We start from the raw sequence: 27448 nt of genomic DNA on the forward strand, positions 1-27448 counted from the left end.
TATGCCCTCTGCATGCTGGAGGCCCCGGGAAGCTGGTGGTGGAGTTCCAGCCCAAACCCAAATGCCTGTGAACCAGGGGAGCTGCTGGTGGAAGGCTCCGTCTGAGTCTGCAGACGTAAGGACCAGGAGCACCGACGTCCTGAAGTCCGAGGGCAGGAAAAGACGAAGTTCCAGCTAAGCAAAGAGAGTGAATTTGACCCCCTTCCTCCACCTTTTTGTCCTCAAAGGACGGGGTGAGGCCCCCGCACACACTGGAGAGGGCCATCTGCATTACTCAGTCTGCCGACTACCGTAATCTCTTCTGGAAACACCCTCACACACACACCGGGAAATGCTTTCCCAGCTCCCTGGTCAGCCCTTAGCCGAGCCGAGGGGACACAAAACTCAACCATCACGATGACCTGATGCAAGTCCCCCAACCTCATTCCCTCCCCTGGGAAACAGGGGTCACCGTCATAGCAGAAACTTCCCCAGTTGTTTCAGGTATGTGCATGAATGCTCATAACCGATGCTGGGCATGCAGCGAGTGTGCAATAATATTAGCGACTGTTGAGGTGGTAGTCACTGAATTTACAAGGAAGGTGGTCTCGTGGCTTTGCCCCCACTCTCACCCTGGCACAGCCTCACCCCTCCAAGCCAGAGGCAACCTTTGGCTTATATCCTGTGAGAGAAGCAAAGGGGCTAAAAGTTCCTAGCATCAGTCACCTCATATAGCCCGCTGAGCATTCATCGTTTGCAAAACCCTGCTCTCCCTGCCTGCACACTTCTGTGAATGCCTCTCCTCTGAGCTACTGCTTCCCCTGGCTTCCATAAGCAATCTTTTGCCAGAACGAGAACAACCTGATGATACACATGCTGCACCATCTTCTCAGAGCCTCGACATCTTGCTGGATCCGAGATGAGTGCTCACTGGTCTGCCCTGCACCCCACAGAACACAGGCTCTGCCAGCCAGCACCCTTTGAACGACGGGGTTGAGCGCTCTGGGCATCGGTGCTGACTTGATGGCATTGCCAGACTTTTCTTACTCAGACTGTTCCGCAGGCGGCAACGTCAGCTTGTGGTTCTCACATTCCAGCCTGGACTCTGCACTCCAGCGCCCATCACTCCTCCCGCTCCCCGTCACCACTCCCTGAAACAGTTCTTCTTCCCCAGGGCGCCTTCCGGCTTCTCTCGTCACCCTCATTGAGGTAAACTCTACGGATTTCATCCCTCTCGTTTTTTCCCATATATCAGTCCTGCTTCCTTGGCCACTGCTGTTCTGTCTGGATTATTCCTTTGGTCATTTATTCATTTCATCCAATTGTGTATTCAGCAAAAGATTACTGAATGACAACTTGTGTGCTGGGTACAGAAGACAGAGCAGTGAAGGAGAAAGGCAGTTTAGCCTCATTGTTAAGATACTGAAAGTGTGGGCTGGTGTCTGGCGCCTGGTTGCTGGGTTCAAATCCCGCCCCTTCACCTATTAGCTAAGTGACCCAGAGCAAATGAACTAAGCTCTCTGGGCCTCGTTTCTTTCATTGATAAATGGTGGGTATTGGTTTCTGCCTCATGGGGTTCTTGCAAGGTTTAAATGAATGATATGTATAAAGTACTCGGATAAAGTACACACTGAACACTCAAATGACAGTTTCAACTGAATACTTTAAGTCCAGCCACAACTATCACTACCTGTGGAGTAAAATACAATATTATTCCAGTGAAGAAAACTGGCCCTGGATTTATGAAGGAGAGGTACATGGTATTATGAAACCATCCAGTGAGGAAAGGATCTGACCACTTTTTAGAAAATGTTTGCTATATCATCACAGTCTTCTTTCACATTTGTTTCTCGGCTGCTCCTAATGGAATATAAATCCCTAGAAGGCAAAGAGTATGAATTTGTCCCCAGACTAGAAATATAGCTGAGGGAGTCTAGATAGTGTATTTATTAAAAAACAAAGCAGACAAGGGTGCCAAGACAATTCAGTGGGGTAAAAACAGCCTTTTCAACAAAAGGGGCTGGGATAGTTGGATATTCACACGCAACAAAATTGAACTCCTAACTCACGCCATCCATAAAAATGAACTCAAAATGCATCCCAGACCTCAGCAGAAGAGCCAAAACTATAAAACTCTTCGGAAAAAGAAAAAAACACGGGAATAATCTTTGGCGCCTTGGATTAAGCAATGATTAGATACGATACCAAAAACACAAACAAAAGAAAAAACTAGATGAGTTGGACTTCACCAAAATTAAAAAACTTCTGTGTTGCAAATGATACCATCAAGAAAGTGAAAAGAAAGCTCATAGAATGGGAGATAATGTTTGCAAATCATATGTGATAAAGGACGTGTTTGAAGATTATGTAAAAAAAAAAAAAAACGCTTACAGCTCAACAATAAAAAGACAGATAACGCAAATTAAAGAAGGGCAAAGGATTTGAATAGATATTTCTCCAAAGATATACAAATGGCCAATAAGCACATGAAAAAATGTTCAACATTATTAGTCGTTAGGAAAATGCAAGTCATAACCAGAATGTAGTACTATTTCACACCACAAAGACGGCTATAATAATAATAATATTTAAAACAAAACAAAACAAAAAAGCAGACAATAACAAGTGTTGGCGAGAATGTGGAGAAATCAGAACCCTGCTGGTGGGAATGTAAAATGGTACAGCCACTTTGGAAAACTGGCAGTTAATCAGATAATTAAACACAGAGTTACCATATGACCCAGCGATTTCCCTCCTCGGTATATACCCAAGAGAAATGAAAAGATAGGTCCATATAAAACTTATTAGACACAAATGTTCACAGCAGCATTATTTATAATAGCCCAAAACTGAAAATAACCCAGATGTCCATCAGCTGCTACAGAGGTAAATAAAATGTGGTGTATCTATGGAATAGAAGATTATTCGGCAATAAAAAGAAATGAAGTATTGATACATGCAATGATTCAGATGAATCTTGAAAATATCACGCTACGTGAAACAAGCCAGTCACAAAACAGCACATATTACAGGATTCTATTTATAGGAAACGTCTAGAATAGACAAATCTATAGAGACAGAAAGTAGGTTGGGGGGAGGAGTGAACAGGATTAGTGGGTTCAGGATTTCTTTCTGAGGTGATGAAAATGCTCCAAAATTAGATGGAGGTCCAACTTTGTGGGTATACTGAAAAAACACTCAATTGTGCACTTTAAATAGATGACTTGTATGGTATGTAAGTTATGTCAAAACTGTTAACAAAACCAACCAACCAACCAATATACTTGTGACTGACACCTCCTGGTGTGGTGTTCAGGACTTCCAAATTGAATATAGAGTTCAGTTTAGAGCCTCCAATTGGCAGAAAATGAGTTATTCCAGACACATACTCTTATTTTTTTGCTTCTGCTGTTTAGAGATTTGTACGTGTCAAATGGCACAATGTGTAATGTGCCAACACTGTGCACACTACCATGCAGTTATTTCCCCTTCTAACTGTTCTTTTTGCCCTTTTAACAAGGAGCATAATGAGAAAAGACCTGAGTTTTAGGGTCTAAAGAATTCAGCTCCTGTCCAGTCTTACCATTTCCAAGCTGTGTGACCTTGGACAGATCACATCACTTCTCTGGGCCTCCCTTTTTATTTTCTCTTTATAAAACAAGAGTTGGTCTAATGTTTCTCAAGCAGCATGCTACTGGTATTTTCGGAGTGGGGGGTGGGGAGGACACACACTTTTTTGCGTTGTGAGACTGTACCCTATGATGAAGGGATTACATTTCCCTGACCCCACCCATTACATGCAATCATGTCTCCAGCCCCTGCGCCATCACTTTGAAACTCATCTTCAACATTTCTCGATGCCCTTTCTCCCCGCAACACTTCTCAACCACCGCAGGGTAAGTATCACTGGAACTAGATACTGCTCTCTAGGGGAACTCCTCTAGCTCCAAACAGTCCGTGACACGAGCCATATTGTCTCCCTCCTTAATAACTGGTCTCCGGAGAACCCTGATTCCATTTTCCAGATCTTTCCCCAGAGGAGATAAGCATTTTACAGAATCATCTGAATTTTACTACCAGATGGAGAGTGGACGGGTCAACCAACCAGGGAACAGCCGCCACCTGAGGCATTTCCACTAACGCTGACACTGCCCTTGCACTGGCAGAGCCCACATGGAACCTCAGTCCTAGGGAAACCGCTGTGGCCGCAGCCGTCATGCCTCCTGTCACTCTGTCACACTGTCACACTGTCAGACAGAGCCGGGAGCCAGGGACTGAGGCAACTGATGGTTCAGTCCCAGCACAGCTGTCGAGCTGTGAGGTTTCAGGTTCATTCTGGTTGACCAATTTTGAAAATCCATGGTGTGGTTCTGATTCAAAATACTTTTAATAAAAAGCAACGAGGAACAAGGAGGGAAACAAACAAAAAAAAGACAATAGCAGAACCAAGATTAGTTCAGAATCCAGCAAATTAGCATAGCTCCTTCCCGCTTTTGCTTCACATTTCAGTTCATATCCCAGTTATAAATATAGCATGTATTAAATATGATGTGAAGCCATATTTTAACACCCTCTGACTGTGTGAATTTTGCAATTCTAATAGAAAACACGCCATAAATTAGTCTGAGGCAACCGGTCTTTTCCAACTGTCTCCAACTATGACTGTCTAGAGTGAATGATCAGTGACACCAGAGAGGTTTTCCTTCCTTTCTTCCAAATTCTACCTGACAACCTTCACTCTAAAAGATTTCCCTTGCAATCAGAAGGCAAGTCTCTATTCTTCCTGATAAATAACCAAAGTAATTTCCTCCAAACTAATCAAGGTTTACACATGGCTTTTTAAACTGATGCCGTTCCTTAGAAATGGAGAGAACCACAAAATACATGGGCCTCTCTTATGCAATGATGCACCCCAAGTGTCTCACACTCAGTGATACTTGCTGAATGAGATTCACCTCTGTTATTTACCAATAAGACGGTTTATCTAAGGACATAACCGGGTTAGTTATTACTGAGACACTTGAGAAAATAGAGCGCCTCTTGAACATCCACCATCCCCACCTAGCTGGTGGGGCACTCTGCTCCACCCCCACCTATGTCTATACATTCATACTCTGGAATATTCCACTGCTATTTCCTTTTTTTTTCTAGGCCAGGAAGCAAATGCCAGATGGAACCAAGCCTGGGGCCTGGCTCCTTGCTGGTAGGCAGGAAGGAGAAAAACCTTGTTAGCTGTCAGAGACAGAGTACTCTGGAGAGCTCACCTGATTCTTTTACATTTGGTGTTTCTCCAAAGATGAAAAGGCTCAGGTTGGTAGCTACAGCAGTTGTGGCTTTCTGCAGGGACTGTGGACGCATGGGGAATGGGACCCCCACTCAGGGTAGCTGCTCTGAGCTAAGAGCTCTGCAGCCGTCTCGCCCTTTTCCTTCCAGCAATCCTGGAGGCAGTCCTTGGTGCTGAAGAGGCTCAGTGTGGTTAAGTAGTTTTCCCAAGGTAACAGAGCTACTACCTGACTTTATGCAAAGTCAGGGCTCTTCGTGTGTTGTCACGCATACGGCTGATACAGCTGCTAAAAGGATGGAGAAGCCTTGGAAATCAGCTTGCTCCTACAATTTATACCCAAAGCCTGATGGAATTTGACAACGTTCTCCCATTTAACAGGCTCTGCTGTGTCCGAGCCTCGCACAGGACTGGCAGAAAACACAAAACTCCTCCAGGTTTCTGTCTCATGCTGAGGAAGTGGTGGGTCAGTAACTCAGGCTCAGCTTCTGTCCGAAGCACCTCATACAGCCTCAGTGGATTATGCTTGAGCTGAGGAAGAAATGGGGCATCACATGGAGGATGTGACTGACGGGTGACCAGGAACAGCTCTCTGTCACCGAGACCTGACATAGCAGACTGGGGATCGGCAGCCGTTTTGGCCTATGTGTGCAGCTCCATCTTCGAGAGAGGTAAGACACACAAGGGCACATACGTGAAAGCTCTCTTGGGAAACATGGGGTCCCGCGGAGGATTCGAGCCCATCAGCTTCTCTACCTCGGGGAGCAGATTCATGGTGCGTGAGATGCCTTTTGATTGACTGAGGTTCCCATTAGCTACTGCTGCGTAACAAACCATCCCCCAATTTAATGGCTCCAAACGGCAGCATTTTATTATCTCTCACAGTTACTGTCGCTCAGGAATTCAGGAAAGGAGCGGCAGTTCTGGCTCCGGGACTCACATACTGTTGCAATCAGACAGCGGCTGAAGCAGCCGGGGGCTGCCCGGGAACCTCTCTCTCTTCGTGGGCCTCTCCGAGGTCTCGGCGCAGACTAGTTTGGGCTACCTTACAAGAAAGCGGCCTGAGGGCACTTGAACTGTTTACATGGCCACTGAAACTTTCAAGAGGGAATGTTCCCAGAGCAAGGAGGAAGCTGCGCAAGCCTTTTCATCCTAGCCATGGTACTCCCATGGCATCTCTTCTGTCGTACTCTATTAATCCAAATAGTCACAAAAGCTGGCCCGGTTTCCAAGGGAAGGAACACAGGTTCTCCTTCTTGAGATGAGAAGAAAGCCAGGGAATTTGTGGACATTCTTTAAAACTGCCACACTGAGGTTGGGAGAAAGAGAGAGAAGGAGTTGAGCTTTGCTTTCCTGTGGATAGCACAGGGATGAGGGAGACGCCACTGGCCCCAAATACACAGCTTATTTCCAGAAGGGAAGCAGGCAGGCACTGGTGGACCAAAAGAGTCGAAGGGAAAATCTATAGAAGGTCTAAGCTGCGTGAGAAAGACTGCCTCACAGATCAGCTAATGAGGAGAAAACATCTGTCCTTGGAGATTCCCTTCAGATGCAAAGTGACCCAAATCTGAGGACCACTGATTTCTGTAGAAAAAGCAAAAGCCGAGTCAGGTTTCTGTCATTGAAAGAGTAACTTTCAATGTAACCCCGCTCAAACTCCAAAATCAAGGTAAAAGCTTGGCTCTCAAAGGGTCACCAGAGGTTTACAGTACACGGGTCCATAAAGAAGAAACCGATCCGTGAAGCACCTTTTCAACTAGACACTCAGGGATGCAGAAGAGACGCCCCTCCTGGGTGTGCACCTCAGTTTCCCCTGTTGGCACTGCAGAGCATTCAGCCCAGACCCTTTTTGTCTGAGAGAGCCCAAGGAAGCAAAGCACACACTGAGCTTCTCTCTCAGGCTGTGTGAACTAATGACACTCAGATGGAAGACTGTGGTCTGACAGTGGTCAGTGCAACAAACGTACAGGACATGCTATCAGCCGAAACCAACCTTTGAACCCTTGGCTCAGTCTAAAGGAGTCTGTGGCAGGGATGGGCTAATTATTCCCCTGTATCCTTCTATTCCCCCTTTCTGCCTTTGCAGAATAGATATTCCTGAGTTTTGGCTGAGCAATAAGTACCTACTAGGTACTTATTATGTGTACCCGTAAGAACAGACTGCAGCTAGGAGTGCTCATGTGACTAAGTTCAAGGCACTGGATTATGAATAAAAGTGATACATGCAACTTTAAGGGGAGTAATCCCCTTAAAGATGAAATGGCCTGGCCTGGTCTTCACCTTGTTTCCTCCTTCCTGGTCTTTGGGAAATAGTGCCCATGGAGTGGCCCTGAGAGCCCTAAGGACGGAGCTCCCTGGTGGCTCAGGCTGCTCATCCCTGGGGTATTATATGTGAAAAATGTCAACTTATTTAAGGCGGTTATTTAAGCTATCCCCTCCATCTTATTTTGTACGATGGGGTCTCTTTGTTCTGGCAGCTTAGCCTATTTCCTAACTAATACAGAGTCTCTGGACCACCTCCAATCTTACAAACTAAGAACCTAATGTTAGAAAGGATCAGAGAAGAAATACCAGAAACTAAACCTTACACGTCCCCAAAGGATGGCCCATATCCTTCTTTGCTGTACTTCCCCATCCTCCCCTTCTTTCCTACTTGTCTGAAGTACATAACGTCTCCCACGACTCCATGAATCACTGACACCGACCACTCTTTTCAACAGATTATCTCATGCAACCCACTCAAGTCAGTTCACAAGAAGAGAACGGTTTACTCTAGGACACAGAGGCCTCGCTGAAAGGTAGAGATGCTGAGCTTCCTGGGAACTAGAGCTGGGACTTGGGAAGCATCCAGGACAAAGCAAATCCGCTCTCCATCTCTCTGAGGCGGGCTGCCACCTCTGGCCTCCTGGACATCTCCTCTAGGAAGACCAGAACCCTCTGCTATGAATTCTGTCCTTCCCAACTGTGGCTTCCACGAGGCTGTGTCCTATCCCTACACGTTTGCTTATGCTCCTAATACTGCTTCAGCCCTGAGTGAGTCTGAGAGAGACACTGATTTACTGCTGGCCAGCCTATGCGCTGACTGGCCTTGGGTCAGGTGTCCAGGCCTAGGTAGCCGACAGTGGCTGAGGTGGTTGGAAAATGTTTTGGAAAGTGGAGGGCTGGCCCTTCCAAAGGTCCTGAGAGGAACACACAGTCTAGAAGGAGCTGAGGACAGGGCAGCTAACACAACACATCTAAGATACCTTGCCATCCAGAATACATGGTGCATTCATGTATACTTTCCAACACAAGACTTAATGTGATATTTTTCACGTTAGTAGTGCTGGTCAAAGGGGTGATTGTGTATTCCTGGTCTTCCTCTCCAACTGAAAAGTACGCTGCTAGAGAATGAAGCAGCTCCTAGGAATTCTCTTGACTTCCCATAGCTTCTAGCAGTGTGCACTGCAAAAGGAGACCTCCTAGCAAGCCTACCTACCCAGGCAAATTGGAGCAGCGCACAGCTTAGTCCCTGGGTCACCTACCCTCCCAAACTATTCTCATCCTGGAGAATTCACAGAATCTTTATTCCCCAGCTTCATGGACAGTATCCCCAAGTGTCAATTAGATTTCCCCTGCCCGTGGGAGGGCAGAGCTCAGTATGACCCACAGAGAATCAGAATTCTCACAGGGGACAATGACAGCCAGCCCCTCCTGGGAATTCCTTTTCCAGGGCTAAGCATCTCATTTCTCCTGATACTCCCCCTCTGGCTCCACCTTCCAACTGAAGCATGCAGGGAGGGGGTCTCCCCAAGCTGGCCACAACCCACCCTGATGGCTCTATATCCCCCCACTTACCCCCACCCCACACACATTCATATGCACACTTTGTTCCAGCCGTAAGGAATGTCTTTGAATATGCGACTTCCTCTAGCTAGCTGCCCTCTCATGCTTGCTTATGGGTCCGTTTTTGTTTATCCTTAAAGACTGAGCAGAGATTTTCATTCCTCTGAAGCCTTGTCACATCCTCCCGGTGTCCCAATCCTGTCCTCGTGCCTCCCGTGGCATGCTGTCATTCCTCTATCACAGCATTTATCATACTTTAGGGTCCTAATCTGTAGGGCATTACGTTTCTCCCTTGCAGATGGTGAGCAACTTTGATGTGATCCAGCTTTGTATTTCTCCCAGAACCTGGGTGGGGCCGGGTAATAGCAGGCACTCTGCACATGATTTGAGTTTGAATGAACAGGAAGAAGAGTCGAGAGAATCAAAGTGTTGGTGGGGAGCGGAGTGGGGAGCTGAGGGCCACAAGCTGCCCATGGTCTGAGAAGGTCCCCTGCAAGGTCCCCTGCGTGATCAAGCGGCACAGCAGCCCCGCGGCTCAGAAAACGTGCACAGCAGACTTGCAGACAGGCCGCAAGCCCCACACTTGGTCTCACTGCCCTGAAAATTGGTCCCTCTGCCTCAGAAAGAGGCACGCTCTGCTGGGTGACCAGGAAGAGGGAGGGACAGATGGAGCCAGGAGCCAGGAGAGGGAAGAGCAGGGGGCACATGTGCAAGGAACGGAGAGGACTAAAGAAAGCCCTGAAGATTACCACAGCGGCTGCGAGATCAGGAAGTAATTACTATCCTCACTGGACAATCAGTCTGACTTGCTTCTAAATGAGGGAAATTGTAGAACTCCTCAAACTCCTGTTGCAGTGGTTTAAGGAAAGGAAGCTTTCATGATGCAAACACTCAATTAAAAGAAAAAACCCCACAGGTACAGAAAGGCAGCAATCAACCTCTCCCGGTCTGGTCTCCTTCTGTTTCTTCCGATGAAGTCAGCATTTCTGCTTTTTCCAGCCCAGCTGGGCTTTCAAACTCTCAAATTGAAAGTGGAAAAAAGGTTTCCGCATTCTTCCAGCCGTTTTACTCTAAGGAAAGCCGAATGAATTCTTTCGGGGTGACGATTCTTTCCTAGGGCCCCTCCAAGGAAGCTCTTGACATCACTTGGCGGCCATGAGTTTTGTGGTAAATATTGACCACCCATCCAATTCTAGGTTGTGACATTTTTGGTTGGATCCCCTACACCAAGATTACTATTTAAAAAAAATAAATAAATAAAGCTCTTTTACATTCATACTTGGAAAACTAAACTAAAAACTAGCCCTTTTCCTATCTTATGCTTGCCACGATTTCTCTAGAAATAATCTTTGGCTACTCAGTCACTTGGCTTTATCTTATGACAGAAAGCAAAAGTCTCTTCGAAAAGCATAAGCAACTTTTACTCTCAACTTCCTTGCCTAGCGGGAGCCTGGAGGAGAAGGGCAAAAACCACGCACCCCTGGAAAATAATAGGGCAGATTCTCCAGTCCCACCGAGTTAGCATCCCCACGGTGACGCGTGGCGTGGGCTGTTTCTATCCCTTACCACCCTTGTCCAGTTTATCATCGAATCTTGGAAATGCTTCCTGAAGCCACTGCCCTGTCTCACCCCACTGCTGTCACCTTCCCACAGCTCGTCCATGACGTCCCACTGTCCACAGGAGACGTCCCACTTTCCCACCCGGGAGGAAGCGAGAAAGTCCAACATCCCTAATGTGGCTTCCTGGGTCACCAATCCATAGGCCACTGCTGACCGCTCCCGCTTCCTTCTGAGTCATTCGCTTTCTGTCCACCCTAGGGGAGCCCTGTGGATCTTTTGTTCTTCAAAGGTACCACGCTGTCTCTCAATTCTGGGTCTTCTAACCTGTAGTTCCTTCTTCCTCCACCTGCCCCGCCTTGTCCAGTGAACTCCTCCTTACCCTTCTGGTTTCAGATTCAGCACCTCTCTCTCAGGAAGGCCTTCCCACCCTACAGAGATTCCTGTCATTCGCTTCCAGAGCATCCTGTGTTTGCCTTTGCCACACATTCCTCACTCGAGTGACCAACTTAACGCCTGTTTTTCCTACTGGAAGGTTAAGTTCCATCAGAGTGGAGACCACACTTCTTCCCTATTACCGTTCTTCCATTCTAACATGCACAATGTTTTCACATTCTGAATTGAGAAGCATCTTAACATCAAAAGCGTGTCATAAAGTAATTGTCAGCATTTTTGTCTTTTTCAGCAAAACCTAAAATAATGGTGGATATTACACTTGATGGCATCTTAAGGTTTGTCAAAATTTGGCACGTCCCTGTGTCAGCTGGCACAGGCCCCGGCACAGATCAGCAATCTCTGACTACCTGGTAAACACATACAGACGTGCACACATTTCATAAGGATCTGGTATTAGTCAATTCTTCCTACGTAATAGACACTCCTTAAAAATCTCAACGATTGACAACAGGAGAGACTTATTCCCTGCTCATGGGTCGGCAAGACCCATATCTTTCTGGCCTCAGCTGGGACTGACCCCAGCCTGTGGGTTGGGGTCAGGCATCGGGTCTGCTCCGTGTGATAGCCCGTTTTCTTTGGACCAGGAGCTCCCCCATGTTCTTCTCGTGGCAGGTCACTGGAATGCAGGAGACCATGCACAAGGGCACAGCAACTTCAAACCTCTCTTCTCATCGTGTCTGCCAATATTCCACAGCCAAAGCAAGCCCAGCATCCGGGGGTAGGGATATTTCCTCTGGCGACTCCGCCAGATCACAGGGGAGCGGAAGGGAGTGAAGCTCCAGATACAAATCCAGTCTACCACAGGCCCATATGCGGGGCGGGAGGGAAAATGTGAAGGGATACCAAACTTCGAATTTTAGCAGTGTGCAAGGACAGTTCCCGTAACGGACCTTGGATAACATAACCCTGGTCACAGTGGGTGAAAGGCCCAAAAGCCACTGAGTTAGCAGTGGTGGCCTGAATCAGCAACCCCTCTGCCCATCAGCCACAAGGACCCTCTGCCTTGGTTCCTTCAGCTCTCAGGTTTTAGTTGAGGGATTTATTTGAGAGGCTAGGGTAAGAAGCAGTCACTGTCCCTAATTCTCACTTCCTGTGGCTTTGTGTTTATCCACGGTAAGCCCAGCCTCCAGCCCCTAGTCAGGGTTGGTCACTGACTAATTGAGGTCACCTGGCGCCTCAGGACTGAAGGTGAAAGAACCAAGTGCAACTGTCCTAAGGGGCCCAGAAAACAGAGTTGTCGATGGATTTGGTCCGGACTTGAAGGGAACGTTCTGGGTTTCTGCTTCACTGACTCCAGTTCCAGGACTGTTGTGGAGAATGAGTTAATGAGGCCGGCGCGCCAAGCACAGGAAAAGAACACTGCCAAGTACCAGCTGGGAGATGCCCTGTTCCCCAAGCATGGCTCTGCCAACCCCACAGAGCCGCAGGCCAGCACCTCTCCCCACCGAGAGGACCCTTGCTCAGCCATCACGACTCCCTACGTGCACCCAGGACTTCCACATCTCCCTGAGGGCCTCGTCTCACTCTGCTTCTGCACTGTGGTCACTCACTGACAGTTTCACAGCCCCTGTCTGTATTTCTACTGTGGCACCTAGTGCATCGCTGTGTCCTGCCTGGGTGGGACTTCCTGGGGTCTGTATTAGTGGCAAGCACTGCCGTAACAAAGGACCACAAACTAGATGGCTGAAACAACAGGAATGTACTGTCTCACAGTTCTGGAGGCTGGATGTGGCAGGGCTGGTTCATTCTGTGGGCTGTGAGGGAAAATTGGTTGCCTGCCTCCTCCCATCTACCTTCTGGTGGTTTGCTGGCAATCTTTGGCGTTGCTTGGCTTGTAGATACGTCACCCTAATGCCGGCCTTCATGTTCACATGACATTCTCCCTGTGTTCCTGTCGGTGTCCAAATTTGCCCTTTTATAAGGGCACCAATCGCATTGGATTAGAGGCACACCCTACTCCAGTGTGACCTTGTCTTAACTAATTACACCTGTGATGAACCTATTTCTAAACAAGGTCACATCCTAAGGCACTAGCTTTTAGAACCTCAACATATGGATTTGGGGGGAAGACACAACTGAAGAGGGGTCAAGACTACTTCTGTAACACATGCAGGCAGCTCAGGGCCTGGCACATTATCTATCCACTGACAAAAAGGCAGTAAGGACTGTGTTCTCCTTCTCTCTCTCTCTCTCTCTCTCTCTCTCTCTCTCTCTCTCTCTCTCTCTCTCACACACACACACACACACACAGACTTCTGCAGAAGAAACAGAACAAAGCTGTCACTGTTAGCTTCTGGTGAGGTGCCAAACCTCACGACCAGCTTTCCAAATTCTCTTGAAGCGTTATCATCAGAATACAGCAAGCAAGATAAAGAAACTGCATCTCGATTGCCAAAATACCCAATTAACTACCCTGGCATTGGTGGCTTCCTCAGAAGGGCTTAACTTCTCAGCATTCCTCAGGTGGGGAGGCAGTGGACAGGCACCAGTAGTCGTTCTTACTCAAAGGAAAACCTGAGTATTAAAAGAGGGAAATTATGCCAGCCTTCATATACAACCGCTCTGTTCCCTGGATTCTTCATCTAGAAATGGGGCTCATTTTCTGTGAGAGGAACTCCCTCTCACACGGCTTTTATGAGAACTAACTGGGAGGATACTAGTAAAGTGCTTGGAATGGTGCCTGACATTTAGTCAGTACTTAGTCGTGGCGACCCTTGCAAACACCTTGCCTGATCTCCTTCCAAAGGTCTGATCCCCTCACCATCACCTGAGCTCTTCAGAAGCTCTGTGACTGGAGCAATCAGAATTAGGGTCCATGTGACAGGTATTCAGTATATTGGCTATCTGTTACTGACTGTGTAACAAATTAGCCCCAAACTCAGAGATTCAAAACAACCACACATTTATTACTGCACAGTTTCTATGGATTGGAAATCCAGGAGTGGCTTAGCTCTCACTCAAAGCCTCTTACAAGGCTACATACAATCAAGGTGTCTGCCGGGGCCTCGGACAGCTCGAGGCTGGCCCAGGAGGAGCCCCTTTGGGCGGGCCTCCGTTTGTTGCTATCTTGGTCAGAGCCCTCCCCAGGTCCTGCCACAGGGGTCTACCCACGGGGCAGCTTACAACATGGCAGCTGGCTTCCATCCGCATGAGCAAGAAACAGTAGGCGAAACACATGCCAGAGTCTTTTGTAATTTAATCTTGGGAACTGACATCCTATCACTTTTGATGCCATTGTCTTTGTTAAAAGCAAGTCACAAGTTGTACATCTATGTTCACAGCAGCGTTATTCACAATAGCCAAAAGGTGGAAGCAAGGCAAGTATTCATCAACAGATGAATGGATACACAAAATGTGGTCCAGTTATACAATGGACTATTCTTCAGCCTTAATGAACAAGGAAGGGAATTCTGACACGTGCTACAACCTGGATGAAACTTAAAGGCAATATGCTAAGTGAAAAAATAAGCCAGTCAGAAAAAGACAAAGACTGTGTGTGATCCCACTCATACGAGGCACCTAGAGAAGTCAAATTCAGAGACAGAAAGTAGAATAGTGGTTCCCAGCACTGAGGGGAGGGGAAAATTGTTCAATGGGTACAGAGGTTCAGTTTTACAAGATGAAACATTCTAGAGACTGGGGTACAACGATGTGAAAATAACACTACCGAACTGTACACTTAAAAAATGGTTGAGATCGTCAGTTTTATGTTACGTGTATTTTGCCACCATTTCCGAAAACAAGCAAGTCAGAAAATCCAAATCACATTGTATCAGAGTAGGAACCCCAGGAGTTGGGGATCATGAAAGGCTGCCTGCCACATTCAATCCCTTCTCCAAAGCTGGAAAGAATCTGTTTGATTAGGATTGAATTCAACACATTTGAGGCCAGCTGAGTGCCGGCCACACCCACCACGTGCATGGCAACACCTGCTGACCCTCAGATGTGCTCTCCCACGGAGAGTTCCTACGCAACAGGAAAATCCACATGCAAGACTGCTCCAAAGCCACTGCTTTTGGAATTATCTGGTAAGCAGGTTATGTTTCTAATCAACGAAGGCCCCCCCTAAAACTCCATTCCACCGCAGTGTTCTTTCGTCTCTAATACATCCCAGATGGAATAGAAAGGCATGGTAACGACTCCACTTCCATGGTCCCATTTCCACGCCCAATGCCTGACAGAGGTTGTTGTTGGTTGTAAAGGCCAAGGATACGGACTAGAACTAAATCGGGAGGATCAAAGGGAAGAGAGGTACACACAAAGCTGGTGTCTCTAACGTGGAGACACCCCTTCTCCATACACTCATCAAATTAGAAGAAAAGTATTTCAAGAACCATATTCCTATCTTGGGGTCAGTTTTCTCCACGCCATCAAAAACAAATAAATAAAAATAAAAACCATTACAAAATAAATTTTCTTTTCCCACATTATTTGATACATTTTCTAAGACTGGAAGCCCAGCCGAAGAAGATAGGATATATTTTGACACCGGTTGGCTCAGTTGGTTAAAGCACGGTGCTCATAAAACCAAGGTCACCGGTTCGAGTCCCACATGGGCCAGTGAGCTGTGCCCTCCACAACTAGATTGAAAACAATAGCTTGACTTGGAGCTGATGGGTCCTGGAAAACCACACTGCTCCCCAATAAAATTTATTTTAAAAAAATGCAGAAAAATGTCCTCAATCCCCCCATCTATCCTAATGTTTCCTTGACTTTGTGACTGCTATCCCCCCATTTGGTGTCTATCGCCACCAACGGCACATGCCATAGGAGGTATATTGGCATAACTTCTGTTTTATAAAATCTTGAGTGTGTGCAAAGGCTAGAAATGCCCTGTTGTTCCATCAGAAGTTGAGAAACTCCTAGGCAAATGACAAGATGAGAAACCTCTTTAAAGTTAGTGTACGACAGTGGTTGTCAGACTGTAATGTGCATGTGACATACCTGGAAGGCTTGTGAAACCACACATTGCTCCCCAGTGGACTCAGTGGGTCTGGGGTGTGGCCTGAGCTCCGCATTTCCAAAGAGTCCCCATGCAAAGCTGCTCTGAGGATCACACTTTGAGAACCACTGGTGAAACAAAAGCTCATGGAGGGGACTTCCCAGGCTCGGACACTCAGGCTAATTCTGCCCAGGACTCACCTCCCAGAGCTGTTCTCTGCACAAACTTAGGCAAAGTCTATGTCGATGCATATTTTGTCTTTCTTGTCTATGGATGTTGGGCACATAGATTTGAATCGATCATAATCCTTAATTTGTGACCCACTCTGACCAGTGGTCTACGCATAACCCATTAGTTCATTCATTCATTATGAATAACATAATAAACACCAACCAAAATAAAAGCTAGGACCTCGAAAAGAACCTCCATCTAACTTCATGGAGCTTATCCCGTCTATCCTACCTCCCGATATACGAGTTTGCCAGTTAACCATCTTTCTCTTGCTTTTCTTTTTTACAGTTTTAGTGAGTCTATAAACTGTAGTCTATATACAGTGAAATACTGAATAACAGTCAAGAAAATGAACTCTACCAACAAACAATAAGATGGATGAATCACAGCAATATAATATTAAGTGAAAACAGTAAAGATTGCATACAGATGATACCAGTTTGTAACAGAAATATACTTTTTAGGATGCCTTAAAATGTACGTCTATTTTTAAATCATTTTTTCCTTACCAATGAAGAAAACACATGTTTACTGAAAAAGAGTCAATAAGTAAAGAAATGTACCTAGTTAGTTTTAGCAGGAAAGGTTATGATCCCATTGTGTCCTTCTGGGTTCCCTAAAAAGCTTATTTTTCCATCCCCACAACTGCATCCTTCAGCTTTCAGAAAACAGCTCTGAGACCAAGAGCCCTGATATGAGTAGGTAATTCACACAAGAGGAAACAAAGCAGTAAACAAACACGTGGGGGGAAATGTCAGCTTTGCTCATAATCTGAGAAATGCAAATTAAAGCATTTGGGGGAGCTATCATTCTATGACTACTAAATTAGCAAGTATGGAAAAAACAGGAGAGAGTGAATGCCTGAGGTATTCCAATACTAGCAGCAGCATAAAATAAAAAAGTAATCTCACACAGCTGTCCGGCGAGGTATGGCCGTGAACCATTCAGATGTCCCACTCTGCGGAATTTATCCTGAACAAGTAATTCAGTGGAAAGAAACAACCCTGATGGTCCCCAACAACGCAGTAATTCAAAACACCACAGTAGAGCACCATGGCAGCATGTAATGCAGCTGGGGCCTATTTCAATATCGAAGAAAAAGTGTACATATTATATTTAATAATGAGAAAAACAGAATGGTAGGTGTGTTATATAGTTAAAATCATGTGTACAAGGGCTGCAAGGTAAAGTGCAAAAATAAATACAGCTGTTGTATTTGGTTGAGGGTAACTTCTTTTGAGAGTTACTGTGGTGTGATGTTGCAATTATTTTTTAGAGCTTGAGTGTTTCCTACCTTGAGAACTTTCACAGCTTTCCTCGTCGCTGTTGTCTTGACAGTTATTTTGCCCATCGCAAATGAAGCTCTTGTCAATACAGAGACCGTTCTTGCAGTGGTAGCGGGCGGTGGAGCAAAGCAGAGGGTTTGCTGCTGTGAAGGGAAAACGGAGCACATCACCAGGGCGGCCAGCAAGTCCCCATGGGAACCCCCAGAATCTTCTCCAGCCAGGAGTATATCCTGTTCAAGAAGCAGTGAGCTCATTTTCTAAGATGGCCAACGCCAAGTCTGTCCTGGAAGACTAGCCAGCCAATGACCTGGATGGGACAAGACGCATTCGGCCCCGTTCTAAAAGGTCCTTTGCCCATGTCATCAAGCTGGTGCCTATGACATACCAACATGGCCAGAGGACAATGCGTCACCCAAAGTGGTCAACCTTCTAGCCTTTGAGGGGCCTGGGGCAAACCTGCATGTCCCGGGAGAGTTGGGAGTGGAATGGTTGGGAGCATAAGAGACACAAAGAGAAAAGCAAAGCCAGAAGGAGTAGCTGGGTCAGGGATCCAGGAATCGCTGGCACCAAGAGAGTGATGGCATGATCTGGTCCAGGAGCTATGTCGGATCCTTCCAGCTCCCTAATTAATTCCTCATGTATCTTTGTGGCTCACCGAGCAAACTCAGGGGTCTCACTTTCTTCTTCTACCAAAGAAGCCCAAGAACTCACTTGATCAGCCTGACTGGCTCCCCGGTGAGGCTCCCTGTTCCACTGACTTTCAAAAGAAATGACAGAAAGGGTCCACCCAAAGACAAGGGTGGCAACTGGCCAGTGTGAGGTCACCACAAAACCACTTAACAGCACATAAGCAAATCTCCACAGAAAATCAGTATTTTTATAGCTCAGTTTACTTTGCTTCCCGTTTCCTTGCAATGCAATTCAAACAAGGCTCTTCCAGGGCTCTAGTTTTAATAAATGAAGTGGCAAAGTAGAAATTACTCCAGTCCCATCTTTGCCAGTTATTAGCTGTATAATCCTGGGCAAATTACTTTACCTCTCGAGCCTCGGTTTCTTGATCTGTGGACAGGACCAGTTGCATAATTTGCAGGGCCCAGTGCGAACTGGAAAATGTGGGGCTGACTGTACAAAAATTATTGAAAAATTCAGGAAGGCAAGTGCAGGGTGTAAAAGCAAGCATGGCATCCCTCTAAGCTAAGCACGAGCCCTGTGCGGCTGTGCCGGTCACAGGCCCGTGAAGCTCATCCTGCTACTCACAGCCTTCGTTTCAGCATCAACTGAGCTGGCGTGTGAGAAAATGCACAGTGCAGAGCCTGACACGTAGCACAAGCTCAGGGAATGTTAGATGTGTCACCCCTAGTTATGTCAGTCTCGGTCCCCCAGAGTGTGGAGATACTGGTGACAATGGAGAGGGGTCATCCTGGAGCTTGGGTAATGAAGTGAGCTCGCCCCTGAAGTACAGGTTGTGGAAAGAGCACCAGAGTGGGACATCGGGCCCAGCACAGAAGATGGCTATGGGGTCAGGGTCAACCCAGCAAGTCAGCCCCGTGCCTCTCACTGGTCCTCAGCTATACAGCAGCAGCTGTCATGTATTTTTTTGTTGTTGTTTTTTCATGCAACTGAAACTTTACTGAAACCTCAGTTCTACAAAAGCAGGAAAAACCCAGATATGAAGCGGCGGCCAGAGAGGCCTGTGAAAAGAACACCCAGTGAAAAGAACTTCCCGTCCACTCCACCGAGATATTGTTACGATACACAGAGATCATGGCTGCAAAGACTGTACGTTCCACAGGGCTCTGTAAATGCGAAGGACTGCAGAATTATTTTTTTAACTATTCAACTCAGAAAGTTTGATTTGACTATAATGTTGTAAAGACTATGCAGGGTACCAGATGGGCACTGGACTTATCAGTGGGATCACTTCATAGACTGTGTGTGCATGTACCTGACCGCTGTCCTGTACAACTGAAGCTGAAGTAGAATAATACTGAATGTCAACTATAATTAAATATACACATATACAGTCAGGGGGATGTAAAGTACAGCACAGGGAATATAGTCAGTGGTAGTGTAGCACCTATATACGATGTCAGAGGGGTAGATGGGGGTGTATCACTTTGTGAGGGGTGTAAATGTCTATCGTGTTGCTTTGTACACCGGAAACTAATTTTAAAAAAAAGAAAAGAAAGAAAGTTTGATTTGAAAGATTTGAAAGGTCAGAGGACGCAGAGGGACAGGGGAAGCCAGTTTTGAAGATGATGGACCAATGCAAAGTCAAACCAAAGTAATCTGGCCTGAAAATGGAAGTTTTAATTATTTAAATCGCTGCGGGCCACAGAATGGTTCAACTTGATCAAGCTGAAACCCAGCTCTGACTTCAGCCAAAACCAAAATGGGGAAACCCGAAACCACAAATCGCATTCAGTTTCTGTCCGGGGCAGCCTTCCAAACCTTTTGTATCCCACCACGGTGGCCTGCAGCTTCCCTGGGACCTTGTGGGTCACGTCTACACAGCCAAAGTGTCAGCCACAGTCAGCTCACTCAAACAGACAGCTTCTAATTGCTCCAAGATAGGGTGTTTGTAAGCGGCTGTGAGCACCCCAGTGGGGAAGGCTGTGCTGGGTCAACCTTGCTGACCCTGCTGGCAACTACTTCCTGTTCTCCAAACTCAGACGAGGCAACCCTTTCCAAGGAAAAGAAGTCATTTATGTGTGCACGTGTGTGTGTGCGCGCACATACCTACTGCCTATATGTGAGTATGTATGTAAGTATATGTGCATACAGGTCACACATATCTTCAAGATGAACTAAGCCTGCGGACTATATACCGTAAGACACAGCTGTGGTAAAGAACCCAAACTGAATGAAAACCAAGTCACTGACAGGTTGTAACGCACATAACCGAAAGGACCAGCAGCCAAAATATATAAAGAACTCTCGTAAAGCAAAAAGGAAAAAGACAAACAACTCAATAGGAAAATGGGCAAAGGTCATCATCAGGAATTCCCATAATGGTAAATGGTTAATAACAACTGCAAAAAACGTTGACCATTACTGGTAATGAAGCCGCCACTTGCACCGCATCAGACTTGCCAAACTTCAGGTCTTAAAATACCAGATTGTTGGCAAGGATGTGGAGGGAGAGGAAGTCTCACAGACGACCGGTGGGAGTGCAAATTGGTAGTGCAAACCTTGGAGACCAATTTAGTCAAATTTGGTAAAGTTTAAGATGCACATGCCTTCCCGCCCAGTTATTTCACTTCCAGTTATGTACTCTAGGGAGAATCCCGAACAAACAAACAAACAAACAAAAATGTGTATTTATTGAAGCACCGTTTTTGCAAAATTAAAAAAAAAAATTAGAAATGACCCAAATGTTCACAGTCAGGAGAATAGGTACAAAGTGCTACATCGTTACAACAGGATTCTACAGTAGGGGTTGGCTAATTTCTTCCTTAAAGAGCCAGATAGTAAATATTTTAGGCTTTGCTAACCATTCAGTCTGTATCTCTGTTTTAACGACTCAACTTTGCCTCTTTAGTGTAAAACAGCCAGAGAAAATTCATAAACAAAGGACAAAGAACAAATAACGTTCTCAATGTTCAATAGAACGTTATTTACAAGAACAGGTAGTAGGCCAAATTTGGTCCAGGGGTCACTGTTTATCAACAGCAGTGAAAAATCAATGGCCCAGAGTGAAATTTCACAAACATAATAGGGGAAAACAGCAAGTTATAGAAGACTATGTACAGTGTTGTACCACTTGTATGAAGTTACCTATGCAAAAGAATGCTGCTTGTTATTGACGGCTACAAAAATATATAGTGAAATAATAACAACTTGCATTGAAAGAACCAATGTTAAATTCAGGACAAGGGATACCTCTGGAGAGAAGCAGCACAGGATCCAAGAGCAGTATACTGCAGACTTCTGACATTTGGGACATCCTACTATTTTAAAAATCTGAGGCAAATTAAGCAACATGGTAATACGATTTTTTAATTGAGATATCATTGACCTGCAGCATTATATTAGTTTCAGGTGTACAACATAATGATTGGCTATTTGTATACATTGCAAAATGATCATTTCTGTAAGTCTAGTTAACATCCCTCACCACACACAATTACCAAATTTATTTTGTGGTGAGAACTTTCGATAAAGATCTACTCAGCAACTTTCAAATATACAACACAGTATGATTAACTTTAGTTAACAGTTATAATATCGTTATAACATAATGGAATCTAGTATTATTAACGATAGTTAATATTGTTACAATAATATAACAATAACTATAGGTAACAGGATTGTTAAAACAGGGTATTGGGAATGCAGGGGTTTATTTAACTTTACATCTCTTTTTCAGTATGTTTGAAAGACCTTGCTAAAAAAATTTCAAGAGTCCAGTCTGGCAGAAAAGTTTCAGTGATCACTCACTTTCCTTTTCCTTTGTTCTTCCTCACAAAATGCTCTGCGGGCCCACACACAGTTTTTAGTGTCTTTCACACTGAGGTGCCAGTTGCTCAGAAGACACAGATACCGTGCTGGTAAACAACCACACCTGGATTCTTCCTCATCAAGGGCTCCTCATATGACACTGTGTCCCGCCCCCCGACCCCCAGTGCAGGGCAGACAAAGGCAGAGGATGCTGGAGGAACGCTCCCAAGCCCAGCCTCGGAGCCATCAAAACACACGTGGACGGTGTCCACACCCTTCCAGTGCCAGGAGCTTCCTCAGGGACGGACCCTCCAGCCTCCCACCTCCTTCAGGATGTAGTGATTCTGCTTATGTAAATTCCAACCAGGTTTGTGTTCCAGTCCCCAAGGACACAGCAAATTAGGAGGGCGAGGCCATGCTGCTTGCCACCTTGCAGACAAACTGCCAGCGAGAAACAAAAGCTGACAACTATGGGAGGAAACAAGGAAAGCTATAAAAAATTAAGAATTCCACAAGCAGAGCAGCCTAAGATAGTTTCCAAAGAAACCAGAAAGTTCTAAAAGGAGCTGAAGGCAACCGTGTATTATATAGCCCAGTCTAAAAATTACTGTTCCTAAGAATGGCCCTGCGTGGTTACCAACTAAGGCAAACACTGAGTAAACCAAGAGGCAACACATCTCCAGAGACATCTGTCCACGATGGTCCCCAAAGGCGTAAATGCTCAGTTACTAGGCAGACTCACTTAACCAGAGTGGCAAATCACCCCCAAAGTCCCCAGACAGCTCAAGTTTCCCTACAGTTTTTCCAGGGCCTCTGCAGCCATGTACAGGCTTAGCCAAATTTCAGGGTGAGTGTATGTGGGACTATGGTGGACCAATGCCATAGGCCCTGGGCAACCAGGGGTCAAGTGTTAGGGGTTCCTGTGGACCCCTGGAGCCCCAGCCAGGACCCTGTGTTCCCAAACTGACCAGGAAACGCTTTGAAAGTTAGGATGTTACGTCTCCCTATCTTCCAGCAATACTGAATGTGCTCCAAATGTATGTTTTCTGTCTCCTTGCTAGGGTTTACCAGTCACTGAAAAATGTATTGTTTTACTGGGTTAACTAGGGAAAGGAACATTGTATTTTACAGTATTTATGTCAACAGGGATGGAGAAAATTGTCTGCAACATGAACTTGAAAAACTCAGCTGCGGACTCCAAAGCTCCTCAGTTATCACCGCAACAAACACAGGCTCTGAGGATCTGTTTCCCAGCAAAGAAAAGTTGTCTCTCTCGGCCAGAGGGAGGACGCAACGAGTTAAGGTGAAGGTCAGTGGTTAATTAAACTGGCGGCATTGACTTCAACTACATCTGAAGGAAAGGACCAAGGGCCCACTGAGGTTGCCCAAAAGCAACGGACTGACTTCAAGGCAGGAAATGAAGCAATCTGTCTCCAGTGGGACATAGGGGATGTCGCCTTTAATCCATTTAAAGTCTGTGAAGTCAGCCCTTCTTCCACCTCAGAGGGTTCTTGACAAAACACATCAATGAGAAAATCCTGACCACGAGCCCCCACATTTCCCATCTGCTCCCCATCCATGGTGGTTACTGCTCACTTCCTCAACCCGCATCCAAATCTCATGGAGATCTTGTCGTCCCAGCTCCATTTCCCTAGAAACCAGGCAACTGGGGGAAACGGAGCTGCCCCAAGACTTCCTCTGTTCCAGGAAAAAGGATGCCTGGCCCCAAGTCTCTCTGCAAATAACCCGTCCCATGAACAAGCACGGCTCCCTCTGTGGCCTGTAAAATGCTTGAAGCCCCCACCTTCAAAGGAGACGAGGCGGCCTGCCTATGGCCAGTTCCAAGTTCTTGCCTTCCTTTCAAAGTTCCCTCAACAACGCCTCTCCCAGCAGCCCTGAGCCCACCGAGACTGAGTGTAACCCACATGCAGCCACATTCTGGAGCTAGAATCTCTTCTGTGTTTGCTGGAGGGGAAGGGGCCGGCACTCTGGCAAGAGGCAGGAGGCAAAGATTCAATCCCGCTTGCCTTATCCCAGCCTCTGAGGACTGAGAGGATGTGAATTTTCCAAACCCCTCTAGACGAAGCTCAGTGTCAGTGGCAGCGCTCTGATTCGTTACTAATGGCAGTTTGTTTCCTCCTCCCTATAAAGGGTTCCTGGGCACGGCAACCTCCTGTCCAACACCCACTCCTGCCTTGTATCGAATCCCACTGCTTCCAACCACCACCTTTCTGTGGATGAGTCCCCAAACCTTTCCTCTAGCAATAAACACCTTTATCCTGATACCTCATGGACATCTCTGCCTGAACAGCCCTCATCTCAAACTCTGCATGTCTGAAACTAATGTCCTTCCCTCTCCCTCTTCCTCTCTATCAAACCATAGGTTCCTGCTGCCTCTATTTTTTCTTAGAATGTATTAATGGAATGAAACTCAGTCCTGAAGCATTGCCAACATTCTGGTTCTGGAAGACTGTCTCCCCATGGGGTCACTAACACGTTCCTCTGGGCCTGGATTTCCTGTAAACTAACAGTGTTATGAACTACATGTTATGTCCCCTGAAATTCACATGCTGAAGCCCGAACCCCTAATGGGCTGGTCGTAGGAGGTGGGGCCTTTGGGAGGTGATTAGGGTTAGATGAGGCGTGAGGATGGGGTTCGCGTGATGGGATCAGTGCCCCCGAGGAGGAGCCCACGGATTTCCCTCTCTGTGTCCTCACACCAGAAAGGCCATGTGAGGTCACAGACAGCACGAGGGGCCACACCGAGAACCGGACCGTGCTGGGACCCTGGGTCTTGGACTTCCAGGACCGTGAGGCATAGGTTTCTGTGGTGAAGCCACCCATCTATGTTATGCTGGTATAGCAGCCCAAACGGACTAAGACAGCTTGGAGGCTCAGCCAGACTCAGGTTGGATGTTTTTGGCAGAAATACCTCATACGAGTGAAATGCGTTCCTATTGGGTCATATCTGAAGGCACAAACAAATAACATCTGGTTGTTTCTTTTCTTGTGATGCTAAAACTGACTTATGGGAGGTTCCAATTCCAGGCCCGATGCAGTAATCACACCCCACCCTGACTCTCCCAGTGAGTGCAGCAACAACGAAAAACCTGGACAGAATACTTGTAGCGTTTATTTTTAGATTCTAAACAGTAAATTGGAACAGGCCAATTGGGGAAGAAGACCAAAATTCGTTCTATTACTGAACAGTTCGTAAGTTTATTTTTCTTCCCCCTCTCAGAGTCCCAGGAAACTGGAAAGTATGAGACATTGTGGAGAGGGAGGAACTTGGGAAAGCCACTCCATAAAGTTATTTATGAACCCCTAGGCTGATCCCTAAGCTGCTCCTGCACAGATCTGGTCCTAATCCACACACTAAAGACAGTGAACCGCAGACCATGACCCAGGTCCCAGACTGACTGCCAGGAGGTGTGCATGCAGGGCAGACACGAATAGCACTGCAAAAATAGTTTGAAAACTACTGCAACCACAACCCACAGGGAGCTGTCAGGGATTGTGGCCTGACCCAATGGGCTCATGTGTCTACTAAAACAAAAAATATAAGCATTCTCTGTAGGATTTAAACAAAACCCAGAGTGTTACACATAGTGATCAAAATATTCAGAATATAACCCAAAATTACTTATAATATGAAAACTTAGGAAAATTTCAATTCTTATAGCAAAAGATAATCAACAGACACCAAAGTCAAGACAAGACAGATGTTGAAATTATATAACAAAGACTTTAAAGCAATTATTATACAAATACTCTAATGAGTAATCACAAACACTCTTGAAACAAATGGAAAATAGAAAGTCTCAGCAAAAAGCAGAAGATATTAAGAACCAAAAGGAAATTTTAGAACTGAAAAAATATAGTAACCGAAATAATAAAGAACTGCACTGTACGGGCTTGAAAGCAGATTGGAGATGACAGAGGAAAAAGCAAACTTGACAAAAGATAGAAATTATTTAATCTGAACAATAAAAAGAAAAAAAGGACTGACTGAAAACTGAACAGAGCCTCATGAACCTGTGGGACAATAATAAAAGATCTCTAGTTATCAGAAAAGGAGGAAGAGTGAGGTACTTCTAAAACACTTGAAGAAACAGTAGGTGAAAATGTACTAAGTATGGCAAAAGACAAAAACCTACAGATTCAAACAGAACCCCAAAGAGGATAAACTCAGAGAAATCCTCATACCCAAACACACTCTAATCTAACTGCTGAAAACTAAAGACGAAAAAAAAAATCTTCAAAGCAGCCAGAGAAAAATGATGTATTCTCTATGGGAAACAATTTAAATGACTGCAAATTTCTCATCGGAAACCACAGAGGCCAGAGGAAGTGGCACAACATTTGAAAGAAAAGAACTATCAACCCAGAATTCTATATGCAGTAAAAATACCCTTTGGGAATGAAGGTGAAATAAAGACATTCTCAGATGAAGGAAAACGAAGAGAATTTGTTGCCAGCAGACCTGTTTTAAAAGAATTGCTTAAAGGAAGTTCTTCAGACAGATGGGAAATGATACCAGAGGGAGACTTGGAAGGAACATCAGGAATGATGGAAGAGCAACCAAAATAGCAAGTATCTGGGTAAATATAGTAGGCTATTCTTCTCTGTAATTCTTTAAAATATATTTGAAAACTTAAAGCAAAAATTAAAACATTGCCTTTTGGAGTTTTTAATGTATTGGATGTCCTAAGACAACTATAACATAAAGAGATCTATGGAGTGATAGGGTTTCTACATTCTACTAGAAGTGGTACAATATTGATTCAAAGCTGTCTGTGAAAAGACTGCTGGTTTCAGGAGTTTTCATCATGATCCATCTATTATAAAGCTCGCCATCAATTCTTCATCTAATGGTTTTAGCAGCCATTGATGGTCCATTTCTTAATTAAGGGTTACAAAACAGAGATCCTCTAATTCTCTCATTCTTTATAGCTGGTATTCTTCAGTAAGAAAGAACTTTCCTAACTCAGGTATTTAATTACTCAGAAGTACAATCCATATAGGAGCGGGAGGATACGGGCTGATGGTTTTATTTACCAGTTTTCAAAATAGTGAGAACCACTGTTTTTAAATGGTACATATGCCAGAAGAAAATGCTGGCTTAATCCCCATTGACTTGATTTAGAATGAATATAACTTACTCAGACAATTAAAGACCAATATCACACATTTGAAACATACAGGGTCTTTAATTAAGTACACAGGATGACACAATCTTGTAGAATGTACCTACTATAATGTGTCACTCTTGCTTTTTATAGCCATTGGATTACTCTCTAGCATATATGTATGAATATATATATATATATATATATATATATATATATAAAATTCTCCCCTTGGATTATAAGATCCCCAGGGCCAGTAGGAAGCAGAGATCAAGCTGACACACACTAAATAAAATATAAAAGAAGTATGTCCTTGGGCATC

The 27448-nt window shown here is 45.4% G+C and overlaps 1 protein-coding gene across 3 annotated transcripts in view; it reads right to left on the bottom strand.

Annotated features, from left to right (window-relative positions):
* The window catches only part of LDLRAD3 (low density lipoprotein receptor class A domain containing 3), a 217480-nt gene that overhangs the window by 85435 nt on the left and 104597 nt on the right, over nucleotides 1–27448 (bottom strand). For all 3 annotated transcript variants that reach the window (XM_033120505.1, XM_033120506.1, XM_033120507.1), the window contains exon 4: nucleotides 17566–17700. In XM_033120505.1, coding sequence (XP_032976396.1) covers nucleotides 17566–17700 — 135 coding nt within the window. The remainder of the gene's footprint in view (nucleotides 1–17565; nucleotides 17701–27448) is intronic.

The sequence above is a fragment of the Rhinolophus ferrumequinum genome, chromosome 11, assembly GCF_004115265.2.
Source record: "Rhinolophus ferrumequinum isolate MPI-CBG mRhiFer1 chromosome 11, mRhiFer1_v1.p, whole genome shotgun sequence".
Classification (NCBI taxonomy): Eukaryota; Metazoa; Chordata; class Mammalia; order Chiroptera; family Rhinolophidae; genus Rhinolophus; species Rhinolophus ferrumequinum.